Source organism: Quercus lobata, chromosome 12 (assembly GCF_001633185.2).
Source record: "Quercus lobata isolate SW786 chromosome 12, ValleyOak3.0 Primary Assembly, whole genome shotgun sequence".
NCBI classification, from domain to species: domain Eukaryota; kingdom Viridiplantae; phylum Streptophyta; class Magnoliopsida; order Fagales; family Fagaceae; genus Quercus; species Quercus lobata.
Genome location: NC_044915.1, coordinates 27,027,985 through 27,042,946, shown reverse-complemented (window position 1 = coordinate 27,042,946; position 14,962 = coordinate 27,027,985). Strand labels below are relative to the sequence as shown.

Below are 14,962 nucleotides of genomic sequence, written 5' to 3'. Positions count from 1 at the left end.
GAAGTTGGTCGATTCTGAAGAGGCGATGAATAAGTTCATCGTTGATTATAGGATTCCCCCCAACGTAAGGCTGGAACACTGTAAGATGGGGGAATGGCACATTAAGAGGGGGACGGGCGCGGTTGTAATTCTCGTCCTCGCCTTTGTAGAGGGAGGTATGAGAATCCCTATGGGACCAGTGACAAGGGGTTACCTCAGGCATTTCCGTTTAGCCCCTACCCAGTGCGCCGGCAACGTTCTTAGGATTTTGGGTTGTGTGGACTCTTTAAACGAGAAGATGGGTTTAAGACTGACCCACCATGATGTAAACTGGTGCTATAACCTCCAAAAATTGAAAGGAAAGACTTACTACATGAGGTCGAGGGATGATAGGATTCGGTTGATCCAGTGCCTCCCTGATTCCAACAAGGGACTGAACAAGGATTTTCTTATCGTCTCTGGAGAGTGGCATGATGGCGATCCATGCCCCGTAGTAGAAGGAGAACCAGGTGGGGTATTAGGAATGGAAGAGGGATAACCCTTTAAACCACTCTAACCTAACTTCCTTCGATAACTAATTACGCATATATGTTTGTTGCTTTTGTAGATGAACGCGCCTATAAACGGCATTTTCATTTAGTCAATCGGGCAGACTTGGAAACCGTTTTACAAGCGGCAGTTTTTGTGAATGACAGTGATGGCCAAGTCCGTGCAGCTCACAAAATACTAGGGTACCCTCCGTTTCAGAAGTCGTTCGGGGACGCGAAGCACGTGATCAGTGCCCGCCGTCCTTGGCTTCCAAAAATTACCGTGGTAGAGAAGGGGTTTTTGATCTCGCAGGAGCCAGCTGTCCCCAAGAACATTCCCCTGGCGGGCCCCTCTTCGTCTCATCAAGCAGCAGAGGACGAAGGTGAGCCAGATCAGCCGGAGGAAGGGTTCGAGGTATTTGACTTAGTCTACCAATCCGAGGACCCTCCTGGTGACCTAGGTGACCCAACCTTGTCCGAGACGGAATTATCATTAATAGGCACCTTTTCTCAAGCCGAGATGGGAGTCAAAAGAATACCTTTAACCCCCCTTCTCCAACTCCTCGAGGACCAACCAGGGAAGGATACCCAGGAGGCACCACAACCCAATGCTCCTCCTCCACCAGCTCGGCCCCTTACAATCCAAACCAGGTCATCCTCCACCAAGTCCCAACCACAATCCACCAGCTACGAACCTCCCACCTCCTCCCAACCAGCTCGGTCTCCTCGACCCGAAGGTGCTGATTCCAAGAGAAAGAGGAGCCCCAAGGGCAAGGACATTGTGGACGAGGGAAAATCCCAACCTCCTAAGGAGAAGGATGAGACTCCGCCCACAAAACAACCGAAGACCGGACCCCAAGGCAGAGGCAAAGGGCCCGCAGTTCAAACCTCTCAAGGCAAAGGAAAAGGAATTGATTCCCAATCCCTTCCGAGCGCCTGGCTTCCTGCCCCAATGCTTCACGGGGGTCCATTACTAGAAACTGCCTTTCTGAGGGACCTTGGAGACGGCGAGGGTGGATACGTGGCAGATGCATTAGGGAGAACCATGCTACTCCCTAATGACATGGAAGAGCTGAAGAGAATGAGGATGCAGGAGGTTTTTCTCAGTACTAAGAGATACTTGGGCATGGTAAGATTTCTTGAAACCTAACACTTTACTAATTCTCGTCACCAGTTTGTCACTCACTACACGTTCATGTTTCTTGACAGGCTCTCCAGGCAACCTATAGGATGGAGGAAGAAGTGCATGACAGGAGTAAGGTGGCCGAGAACGAACGCAAGAGGCACATAACGGCCTCAAAGACTCTCGAAGCTTCTGAAAAGGAACTTGCCAAAGTCAAGGATGACTTAACAATGACCATTCGCGAGAGGGATAACGTCTCGGCGGGCCTTGCCAGTGCCCAAAAACAGGCTAAGGACCAAACCAAGCGCGCAATTGAAGCCGAGGATCAGCTGCAAATAGCCAGAACTCTGATCGAGGATTTAAATAAGCGGCTGACCACGGCTCTGCATGAGAAAGGAGTGGCAGAATATGCCCGTGATGAAGCCGTAAGGGCAAAGCAGGAGGCCGAGTTTGCCAGGAATGAGGCAGAAGCTGCCAAGAATACGGCCGAGGACGATGGTTACAACATGGGAGTAGCCGAGACCCAGGCCACCCTTAAGGCGCAGATCCCTGGTGTGTGTAGGTTTTATTGCTCCCAGGTTTGAGAGGAAGCATTGAAGCGAGGTGGGGTGGATGCCTCATCTGGTTTGTGGAAGGCGGAGAGCATATTCTACCCGGCAGCCATCCGCGAGGCCACTTCGACCAGCCCCGCGGCTACTCGTGATCAACCCGAGGAAGAGATCACCCCGTTGGAAGACTTGCAGGCCAGCGGTTCTTCTAGCAAGGCGCCCAAAGAAGGAGAACTTCAGGATGTGACAGTATATCCCAGCACACGAATTCTGAGGCACCTAAAGAGGTTGCCGAGCCCGTGGTTGGCATTCAGGTGCCTAATACAGAGGAACCCACCATACTTGCAGAGCCGCCACAGGCCACTTCCCTTGCTGTGGTTCCTCAGAGTACCAGTGCTGGTCCTGTTCAGCCTTCCCCAGAAGGGACCATCCTTCCAGGCACCGAAGCTGAATCTGCTCCCATCTCCCAAAATGTCACCGACAAAGAAGCAGAAAAGTAGAAGCCTTCGTTGGGCTTTTTGTATTCGTTTCTATTTGAACGATTAACTTGTTTCTTTTCCTTTCACAAACTTCCTAATTTATTGATGGTTTACAAGCACTTGAACATGTATATATGAAATCTTGTTTTTCCTTTTTCCTTCTGATTGCATCGTTAACCGCCCTCGTTGATGCGCACTATTTGCTTATGAACTCTGCGCTGATTTATTTTAACATGTACAAATAGCTATGCATGTAATACATTCATCATCATGTTCCCCGAACCCTAATTTACTTGCGCCCACAAAGGCCTTAGATTTATTCCTAACCTTCGTCTTACGAAGATATAAGCACCATTTTTAACGTCACGCATAATAGCTAAAACTCGCTTAGTGCCTGGTTTTCCTCATCCAAGTAGTTGGTTTCCCTATAGTTTGAGTCCGAGGACCATGCAATGCCTTGGTTCCCATAGGCTTTGGTTTCCCCGTAGTCCGAGGACCGTGCAATGCCTTGGTTCTATCCAAAACCTAGTTTTCCACATCCAGGTAGTTGGTTTCCCCAGAGGCTTGAGTCCGATGGACCATGCAATGCCTTGGTTCTGTCCAAAACCTAGTTTTCCACATCCGGGTAGTTGGTTTCCCCAGAGGCTTGAGTCCGGTGGACCATGCAATGCCTTGGTTCTGTCCAAAACCTAGTTTTCCACATCCAGGTAGTTGATTTCCCCAGAGGCTTGAGTCCGGTGGACCATGCAATGCCTTGGTTCTGTCCAAAACCTAGTTTTCCACATCCAAGTAGTTGGTTTCCCCAGAGGCTTGAGTCCGGTGGACCATGCAATGCCTTGATTCTGTCCAAAACCTAGTTTTCCACATCCAGGTAGTTGATTTCCCCAGAGGCTTGAGTCCGGTGGACCATGCAATGCCTTGGTTCTGTCCAAAACCTAGTTTTCTCTTTGTGTGGGATCTTGGCTTTAGGGGAGTTAGCTCCTCAGCCAAGCCCCTAGAGTTTATCCATACGGTTAACGTTACCCAGTGCCTAGTTTGCTCTTTACGGGGGACCTTGGCTTTAAGGGAGTTAGCTCCTCAACCAAGCCCCTAATCAAGAAACGTAGTCCGTAACAGAACTTTGTACTAGAACTCTATGACCAACGGTTAGATATAACGAAGAAACTCTATCGACCCACTTCCTATACCAACACACAAGCCTTTCCTACAGACGGCGCCAATTGTAAGGACGCGATTCGTGGCGGACAGTAACAGTGTCGGGTTCGCACGTGAAAAGGCCCCTAACAACATCATTTGTAGAGCGTGGGTTTGGAAGGCTAGGCCTTGATCGATAGGCGGTGGGTTTTTCGCGGTGTTCGTACCAGTTTAAGTTTTTCTACACCCCTGGAGTCTTTCTCCTGGAGGTGGGCTGGGAGGCTCTGGTTTTTGGCCATTTTTCCTAACCCCCCCATTGGTACACCTTCCTTTTTATTATATAGTCCGTCTTAGTTGATCCTGACCCTCCACTTGTAGGTCAGGCAGGAGCTTATTTCTGTATCCATCCCATCAACCGTCCCGTCTAACTTTCTATTAGTTGCATGGATCGACGTTTGCACCGCCCAAACGTCTTTTCTCATTAACCAGCTCTGGGTATTGGCAGGTGCATTTACTGAAGGGGGTGGGACGCACTTTCCTTGGTCCGAGTTCACACCCTGCTTCCCTTTGGGCCCCATTCCGTTCACATCCCCTTGAGGGGGTTGTTCGGGGATTGCCTACACCAGGGTGTTGGTCTTCCTGTTGAAGCTAGGGAATGCCGAGGACAGGGTAAGTTCTCAGCCGTTCCCCTTGCTACCTCGGCCACTGATCATTCGTCTTCGACAAGGTACCTCCTCGGCACGGGCCCTGGGCCCAGATAGAGTTTGGGCCGGATTGCAGAACTCTCGGACCCACAATAACTATATATAAAAACTAATAATATTTACTAGAAATGTAAACCACCATATAAAAAAAATTGAGTTTTCACATCTTATATTAGGGAAGTATAAATTATATAAATATATATATATATATATATTTATGTTTATGTGCATAAACAATTTTCCATTAAAAAAAAAGAACTATTTAAAATCTTATTGTAAACAAAATAAATTTTCAAAGCATATAGAAAATAATAATATTGAATACAAAACTGTCTAAAATAATAATTTTCATTTTATTTTAAAACATTTGGGCCTTTTTTTGTTTATAACTTTATATGATCCGGCCTTTTCATTTTATCTTTTTAAACATGGCTATTTAAAACCCATTAGATTAACTAACTAAAATTAAACTTAGTAAATATCTAATTAAACTATAAAAACAAAAGTTAGAAAACCCTACCCTACATACCCTACACTTTTCACTCTCACACTTTTCACTCTCACATTCAGACAACCTCCACTTCACAGTCCCTCTCACATTCTCATGAGTCACGCCGAATTTGCCTTTGCCGCCTCCTCCACATGCCAGCCTCCCCATGCCAGCTTAATCATCGACTTCTCAGTTCTAACGGTGACTATTTATCTTTTGAAAATCTTGATAACCCTCTCTTTGTTTTGTATTTTGGGTTTTGTTTAATATTGAATCAATGCTATTTTTATAAGATTAAAGCTAATAGCCTAATAGTAACAACATAAGATGTTTATTTTTTCAAGTTTTATATGTAAATAAAGTTAGGGTTTTGAAAAAATCGATAACTCATGTGTTTGGCTGCTTGTGTTGGTTGGTTTCTTTATTAAAATTAGCTGCTTGCCTTTGTCTCATGTGCTTGTTGACTTCTGATATATGAAGTTAGCTGCTTTTTTATTTATCTATTGTTGGTATATTTGTTTATTGTTGTTGACATGCTGTGAATTTGTGACTGTGATGTTGAGTTGTTATTTTCTTATTGATGTTAGAGTTTTGAAAAAATCAATAACCCCATGTGGTTAACTGTGATGTTGGGGTATTTGTTTATTATTGTTTTGATGTTGATGTGTTTATTATTATCTTATTGACATGTTTATTGTTGCTTATACCAGAGTCCTTCTCATTCTTCTTCTTCTTCTTCTTTTTGGGGGGGTTTCTTTCTTGTTGACTTGTTGTGTTATTGTATACTAGAGTGAAGAGTCCTTTTCATTCTTTTTTTTTTCTTTGTTGTTGATTTATTGTGTTATTGTTACTGCATTTATTTATTGTAGACTAGACTCATTTTGGTGTTAATTTTAATTTTAATTTTTTATAGTTTCTGTCTTATTGTGTTTATTGTTGTTTTATTTTATATTTTAGATGAATGACAAAAGAGAAATCCCAGAGGGTCAAGACAATGAAGTGGGTCAAGGGGCAACCAATGTGCAAGAAGACAAAGGCAAACCCCCACTCCCACCAAAAGCAAGTAATGCTGCTAAAAAAATATCTTTTGTTTGGGGTCATTTTACTACTATTGAAGGGGGGGGGGGGTGGAACCTAGGGCAGCTTGTAACTACTGTGGCACAACTTATGCTTGTGATAGTAAGTTGAATGACACTACATCCATGAAAACTCACATACAATCACAATGTCTGAAATATCCTTATAGGAAAGAGGAAAAAAACCAATCAACCCTAGCATTCAAACCTAATGAAGAAGGAGAAAGTGGTGGGAGACTTGTACCTTATGTGTTTAATTTTGAGGCATGTAAAAAAGCATTGGCAGAGATGATTATTCTAGATGAACTGTCTTTTAGGTTTGTGGAGGGTCTTGGTTTTAGAAGGTTTATGTTTGTTGTCCAACCTAGGTTCCGTCCAATCCCTTGCCGCACAACAATGGCCAAAGCTTGCTTTAGGGTGTTTTTGGATGAGAAACAAAAGTTGAAAGAAGCCCTAATAGAGTAGCGGGTTTGCCTTACCACAAATACATGGGCATCCATTCAAAATTTGAACTACATGTGTCTCACTGTCCATTTTATAGGTAGTGATTGGAAAATACACAAGAGGATTCTTAGTTTTCATTTAGTGGAAAATCAGAAGGGTGAAACACTTGGGAAGGCGGTTGAGATGCGTTTGCTTGATTGGGTGATAGACAAGATTCTAACAATTACAGTTATTAATGCTACTTCTAATAGTGGGCTCATTTCTTTTATTCAAAAAAAGACTAAGTATAGGAAGGCAACAATTTTAGGACATAAATACTTGCATTTGAGGTGCAGTGCTCATATCTTGTTCTTAATTGTTCGTGAAGGGTTAACTGAAATGGAAGAGACAACAGTGAAGGTGAGGAAATCCGTGCGATATGTGTGAGATCATCTCCACAAAGACAAAGCACATTTAAGTTATGTGCGGAGAAGGAGAAAGTTGGCTTTAAAAGTCAACTGTGCTTAGATGTGCCCACTAGGTGGAACTACACCTATTTGATGTTGGAGAAGGTTGAGAAGTATCAAAAGGTTTTCGAGAGATTGGAGGAAGAAGATCCAAATTATCTTAGGACAATTAGAGAGGAGGCAGAGAAAGAATGAAATGATAGACATGAGGCTGCTTGGGGAATGGATGATGTGGATTGGGAAAAGATTAGGATCTTTTCAAAATTTCTTAAAATTTTCTATGATGCAACCTTGCAGTTTTCAGGTGCTAATTATGTCACTAGCAATCCTTTTTTCTTTTAAGCTCATGTCAATTCATGACACAATTGACTTGGAGTATGAAAAAGATGGTTATTTGTTGAGAAAAATGGCTAATTACATGAAGAACAAATTTGAAAAGTATTGGGGGAATTTTGATAATATGAATCACTTGTTGTATGTAGGGTTAGTTCTTGATCCTCGATACAAGTTACGGTTTCTTGAGTATTGTTTTGGTACTTTGTATGAGAACCAAAAGGCTACTAATATGGTAGAAAGAGTAAAGGCTGTTTTGGTGAGTTTGTATGATGCTTATACTTAAAATCAAGTGAGAAGTAACAGTGCTAGTGCTAGTGCTGCTGCACAAGCCCAAGGCCAAAAACCAACTGGGTCAATGGAGAGAGATGATTCTAATGTGGTTGTCGATGTGAAGGCAATGAGGATAATGGGATTTAAGAAGCACTTGAAGGATATTGATTCTTCAAATACCAAATCAAAGGTTGATAAATACTAGGCAGAGAGTTGTGAAGATGTCTTGGATGAGAAGTTTGATATTTTGGCTTGGTGGAAGGTTAATTCTCCACGGTAGATTGTGCTTTCAAGAATTTCACGACATGTTCTTGCAATTCTGGTATCCACTATGGCCTTAGAATCTGCATTTAGTACAGCTGGTCGTATTCTTGATCCCTTCCGTAGTTCATTGTCTCTACTTATGGTGGAAGCCCTCATTTGTGGTCAAAACTGGCTTCATTCTTCATTGGCTTTGATTAGCCTTCGAGATGTTATGGATGATGTTGAAAAGTTTGAAAAGCTTGATGGGAGTATGATTATTATTTTTTATATTAAAAAAAATATGAATGTCTATTTCTTTCTTTATTTAAAAATATATATATATATATATATATGAATGTCTTGGATTCTTTGCATATTTATTGTTTTATTGTATATTCTGCATGTCTATTTCTTTCTTTATTAAAAAAAAAAAACTGAATGTCTTGGATTCTTGGCATATTTATTATTTTATTGTACAAGTGACTTTTATGGTTTTTTCATTTTTTTGTTTGTAGAACTTATGAGTGATGCTGTATTAACGTTGGAACTAGACATGTCCACACCAACACCTATTGAAGTTGATGATTGAAGATTGCTCTTTGCTCTTTGGACGGGTGGTATTGATGATGACATATTGGGTTTTGTTAGTTTTTATTTTGACAACATATTGATGTGTGAACTTGACATATTGATATGTGGACTTTTTTAGGACATATGTGATTCAATGATAGGAACATATATCACTATTTTATGTAATTGGCTAATCCTTTGAAAAAATGCACTTTACTTGTAATTGGATAGATCTAGGATGTGTTTAATGTTTCAAGAAATAAGGTTTCAAGTTTAAGTGTTAAAGCTATGCAAGTTTTTCCAAGAATTAAGTTAGAAAGTGCAGGATTTTAAAACTCGACAGCTAGCATCTATCGAGGTTTAAAGAGAGTTATTTCAGCCCGAGGCTCAACAACTGCTCGACAGATAGGGTATCTGTTGAGATTTATGAAGTTTAGATTTTCAGTTCTGATTTTCATCCAATCCGTGAATGTATGTTTGAGATTTCTTTTCTCACAACCCTAAACATATATAAGGATTATTTTAAGGCTCGTAAAAGGTGACACAAGTTGCACAAGAGCGAATTTCACAAGTGTGAAGAAGAGTGTGATCGGAAACCTAGTTTGCCCTAGTTCTTGAAGAAGCTGCTGTGTTTGTACACCATAGGGTTTTGTGACCAAGCAAATTCATGATCTTCATCGTGTGACGAACTAAAGAACTTTGTAGCCAACATCCTTCTCAAGTTGGTGATTAAGTCGCGTACTGGGATCCACGCAATTAGTTAGTCACGTACTGGGAGTCATGCATTGAAAGGAGAGAATGTCACTACAGAACAAGTCCAATTGGGTATTGGGGTAAGGGTTCATCTGTAGGTTGGTAGAAGGTATTGGGATTCTTCTACTTGTAACCACTTGTTTTGATAATAGTGAATTCTCGGGAGTGGTGACCTTAAAATCACCCGGTGGGGTTTTTGCCGTGTAGGTTTTCCCTATTCATAAACAAATCATCGTGTCAATTTATTTTCCGCTACATACTTTAGTTAATTGGTGATTTTTTTGTGCTACCACGCGCTTTGGATGTTAATTTGATTAATTAATAGACTTGACTAATTAATCAATTAATTTATCACAAGGGGTCAATACGTTTTTGGCCTATCAAACTTTTTGCTATTAGACACTAATAGACAGTGGCCTACATATAGATATGGGCTTTTATTTCTTTATTTATTTATTTGGTGAAAGATATGGGTTTTTATTTTGAGCTTTGACAGTGGCCTATACATAAACAATATATGATATTAGGCAATAGGCAATGACATGTGGCCAATTTATTTTGAGTCTTTGGCTATAATGCTGTTATGTAGGTATTGACATATGGACAATATGTGGACATTGACATATTACTAATGAAGTAATGAAATTTGCACTAGTTATTTTATTTTGACTTGTACAAGTTATTCTTTAATCTTGTTTGTATTTGATGGGTACCTGTAACAAGTTACAGATTAGTTTGAGCACTTGAGCAATTTTTTGCTCTAGATTATTTTTGGATTTATGAATTTGTGTTGACAAGTTGTGCAAATGTATTGTTGACAAATTATATCGTTATTTTTGGATTTATGAATCTGTGTTGACAGGTTGTGCAGATGTATTGACAGGATATATATTGTTGACAGGTTATTTTTGGATTTATGAATATGTGATATGTGTACTTTAATGAGAATAATAGAAGCTCTAAAGCAAGTTATGAATCTATGACAGGTTGTAATTTATGAATCTACTATAATGTGTATTTTTGGATTTTTGTTGTTGAGCAAAAGCAAGTTATGTAAAATGTAAAATGCAAAAGCAAGTTGTGATTTTTTCTTGTTTGTAAAATGCTTTATAGATGTGTAAAAAGGCCTAAAACAGATTCCTAAAATTTTTTGGGCCAAAACAGATTCCTAAAAATGGCCCAAAAAGGGCCAAAATAGAAAAGGCCTGAATCTGGGCCAAAAATGGTACCTAAAAAAGGCCTAAATCAGGTTTCTAAAAAAAGGCTTAATAACAAAGAGCATAAAAGGCCCAAAAAGGGCCAAAAAACAACTAGCTTGAATACTGCATTTTTTTTTTAAAAGCCCAAAAAAAAAATTTTAGGGAAAAAAAACCAAAGGCCCAACTAGCCCAAACTCAAGGCACAAAAAACCAACAACTGACCAAAACTAAAACAAAACCGAAAAAGATTGAGTTCCAACCATTTCAGTCGATTTCAGTTGAGAACTTCAGAAACCAAAAATTTCGGTTTCAGTTGGCCAGCCCTAAGAAAACCAAAAAAACTGAACCGATTACAGCCCTACAAGACCATATGGACCAAATAGGACCAAAGTATTCATAATGGACTGAATAAAATCGAAGTGGACTAAATAGGACCAAATTAGGCCAAATAAGACTAATGTGAACCGAATAGGACCAAAGGGGACCGAATAGAACATAATGTACAAAATAGGCCCAATGTGGACCGAATAAGACTAAAGTGGACAGAATGGATCGTAGAAGACCGAAGTGGACTGCACAAGACCGAATAGGATCAGAGTGTATATAATGGACTGAATAGGACCGAAGTGGACAAAATATGACCAAATTGGACTGAATAAGACTAACATTGACCAAATAAGACCAAGTTAGACCGAATAGAACCAAAATTGGACCAAAGTAGACCAAATAGGACCAATGTTGACCAAATAGGACCAAAGTGGACATAATAAACTGAATATGACTGAAGTGGACATAAATGGACATAGGACCAAAGTGGACTGAATAGGACCGTAGTGGACAAAATAAGACCAAAGTGGACTAAATAATATCGAATAGAACCAAATTGGACTGAATGGAACGAATAATACTGAGACCGAATAAGACGAATGTAGACCAAATAGGACCGAAGTGGAACCAATAGAACTAAAGTGGACAGAATGGTCCAAATAGGACCAAATGGACAGAATATGACCAAAGTGGACCGAATAGGACCGAAGTGGACTGAGAGGACCGAATGGACTAAAATGTTAGGCTAATATGGCTCAATAGGATCTTAGCAATAATAAGCAAGTCTACCAATAGTTAGAGAAATACATGGTGCAATCAAACAAATGGTGGATTATTTAATTTGCATTTTTTACAATTTATAATCACATATAAAACGTGAAAACAAACAGTAAAAAGAATCAAAACGATTTCTAATGATGAAAAATATAGGAACCAATGATTGTTTAATACTCCCTCTATCCCAGTTTGTTTGTTCTCTATTTCATTTTTGGATGTTCCAAAATATTGTCTTGTTTCTAAAAATCAAAGTTATTAATTTACTAATGTTTCTATTATATCTCTACTTTACTTTCAAAACTTTTTGAAAATAAAACTAACAAATATTTAAAAAATCAATTTAATTGGGATACCTTTTTAGTTGCCTCATTAAGAATAATTCTTTAAAAAAAAAAAACTGATAAATTTATTTAAGAGTGGTTTTGTAAACTTATACATTTTTATAAAGTAGACAAGATAATAAATAATGTTCCCTTAAAAAATTTGACTTTTCAAATAGGACAAACAAATTGAGATGAAGGGAGTATAAAATTGTATATGTATTTTTTTAATTTATTAATATGTATCAATTTTGGACTTAAAATTTAACTTGAAAATGTATAGCAATATTGTGAGGTCAAAGCCATCATTAGCCCTCCATCAATTCATAACATAACCTACAAGAAAAAATTTATTTTATTTTGCATAATATCTAAAATTGAGCATTGGAAAATTGCATATTAATTCAATATCTTAATCTATCAAAAGCCACAACATAAAATATTTAATTAGACTATCTTGCTTTTAAAGGTTCACATTTTTTGGTAATTCTATTGCTAAATGAAATTGTAATTGAAACCTTGATAAATTCGGGACATATCGAAGGGTAGGATTTTGGAAAAGTGATGGGATTAACATATTGAAGTGTTGATGCCATTCAAGGAATTGAAGTGTAGGATTTTGCCTAGCTTGGTCAATCAATTTGCCCATTAATGGGACGCATGACCCAATTCCAGCCAATATGTCTCTATTTAATAGGATTAACTCAGTTGTTGGTTTCCCATCAGAATTAAGAAGAAAGTGAGACGGACATAATTAGTTTGATAAAAAAAACCAATAAAATTATGAATTTTCAAAATAGGGAGGAGTTGGGCAATCCACAAATCATAGCTTGCTTGATCAACACAATGTGAGAGACGTTAAGAAATAAGGAACATGCCATAGTCGCAAGATTTAGGGAATTTGATACCATGAAAGCAAAACATAAAGGTTGTGACTTATGAGGTGGGTTTTCCAAACTTGCCGTATACATATTTAATTATATACAAGGTATGTACATCGCTTTAGCTTAAGTGGTTAATTACAACATATATTCAAATTTAAATTATACAATTAAGTTCTCAATTAATTTCTTCTAAAAAAAAATTCTAGAATTAAGCAAAGCTAGCTAGCTATGCATGACAGTGGACAAGGATTTGCATGATTCTTTTTCATGTTTTAAGGTTTCATGATCGATGGCTCATGGCGTCCAATATGTTACAATTTTTTTTTTAATTAATTGATAAATTTTTGGCTTCATGGGAAGAGAAGAAAATGGAGATTCCAATTAGTGCCTTCCATTGCATGAGTTTTTACAATCTATAAATCATCATAAATATAAAATTAGTCAAACCTTAAGCCTCCTCCTTTACAAGAGAAGTATCATTAGTCTACTGCCTAACTATTAGGTATTACATTTATCTTAGTATTTGTTTCGATTTGAAAATAAAGATGGATAAGAGTCTATACATAAAAGAATTAATTAAATTGAGACTTTAAAATTTTAAATATAAACAAAATAAGATGAATAAGTTGGAAACAAAACTCTAACAAACGAATGAACAAACCAAATTCAAAACAGTCTAAGCTCCTCATTCTTATTCGATATAATAATTTGTTTTTCTTACAACACATGGTAGAGGGGATTCAAATTCAGGTTTTTCAGGTTATTTCAACATTCTGCTAAATATGTTGTTTAGCATATATTTGAATGTTATTCCAAAAGCTTCATTCATTGGAAGCTTCTTAGTGTTATTCTTATTGTTAATAGATCTAATTAATGGAATCTCTTATGCTGGGCTAAGATATCGCCTTGCAATGTTCCCACCTGCACCATTAGGATAAAACCCACCAGGCTTGTTCTCACTACCAGTTCCATACACTATCCTTAAGATCTCAGGTGGTGTCCGAGCATACGAAAGGGAATCTGTATTAGCTGAAAGGATGTTACTGTTTGTACGATTCTCTGCACCAAGGGATTGAGGTACTATTATGCCTTCATCTTTGATACCACAATTGGCTAGTCTATTTTTAAGCTCAGCAGTACGGTTAACGAACTCGGCCACGGTTTTTCCATATGGCAGCACTATTTCGTTGGCTCTCTCATAAAGTAATGCTCGTATAACTGCATCTTGTCCAGCCTCCACTCCTAGAAGCCCAGCAACCAACTACCAAAACAGATAAAAGGGATACGACAATTGATTAATATATATATATATATATATATATATAAAGTATATTTTATTTACTTGAAGGCGTATTTTATGTTTATTTTAAGTTTTTAAAATAAATAACCACTATCAAAATGGTTAAATATATATTTAAAATCAAAGGAATTTTAAAATAAAAAGAATTATATCATAGGACGTGCATGTAAGAGTATTCTGTCTAACACAAAGATTAAGGGATTTTAAAGTGTCTGTACTTCTTAATACGTATATGTATATGTATATATATGTTCATAAAAGGAGTAATTTGACTTGTGGGAGGAAGTTGCGGGTTCTTACCCTTCGAAAATCACTGCTTGTAAGGTCTGGAAGGGTGCCAACATAACCCACAAGCCCTACGTAAGGGATCAAATTGCTTGCTAACAAGTAATTGATTGTGTTAAGATAAGGGTCAAATGGAGGGGTCAATTTGAAACCAAAAGCTTGGTTAAAAATGTTTGCGAAAGTCTGAGTGCTGAGATCCAACCGAGGCCTTGGAATTCCACGTGTTGCGTTAATAATAGCCCTGAAAAGTTATGTTAAGAGAGCATCAATGAGAGTAGGCTATATATGGAGTAATTTCTTTACTATGGAACAATTACAACAAGACGGAAAGGAGAAATTCCAATTATATATAAACATGATTGTATTATTTGTTTTAGTACCTAAGATGGCCAATTTCCTGATAACCAAATTCCTCGATGATCTTAGCAACAAGAGGGTCAAGATTGGCCTTCTTGGCACCAATGGGAGGCGGACCTCCCTTAGCAAAAGATGGAGCGAAACTGTCAAGTCCACGACCAAGTGCACCATTCAAGAAAAACTCAGCTTCTAGGAATTCAAGGTTCAGAGCAAATTCAATCCGATCAACATCAGTGGCTTGAATTGGTCCACAGTCGGGAGCAGCCATGACCTGGCTGGCATCTAGTTCTAGTGTAAGAATAAAGAGAAAGGTAGAGAAGAGAATTGGACTAGCCATTGTGTAAGTGTAGCTAATTAGCAAAATAACGAAGTGATTTGTGGTACATACATG

At 38.6% G+C, this 14,962-nt stretch overlaps 1 protein-coding gene across 1 annotated transcript; it reads right to left on the bottom strand.

The window, feature by feature from the left end:
* Positions 1–13,294: 13,294 nt before the first annotated feature.
* On the bottom strand, positions 13,295–14,962 carry LOC115972206 (desiccation-related protein PCC13-62-like). The gene is made up of 3 exons (XM_031092409.1): positions 14,595–14,962; positions 14,230–14,455; positions 13,295–13,890 (listed from the first exon to the last, which is right to left on the bottom strand). The coding sequence occupies exons 1-3, from the start codon at positions 14,906–14,908 to the stop codon at positions 13,513–13,515; spliced, it is 918 nt and encodes a 305-aa protein (XP_030948269.1). The 5' UTR covers positions 14,909–14,962; the 3' UTR covers positions 13,295–13,512.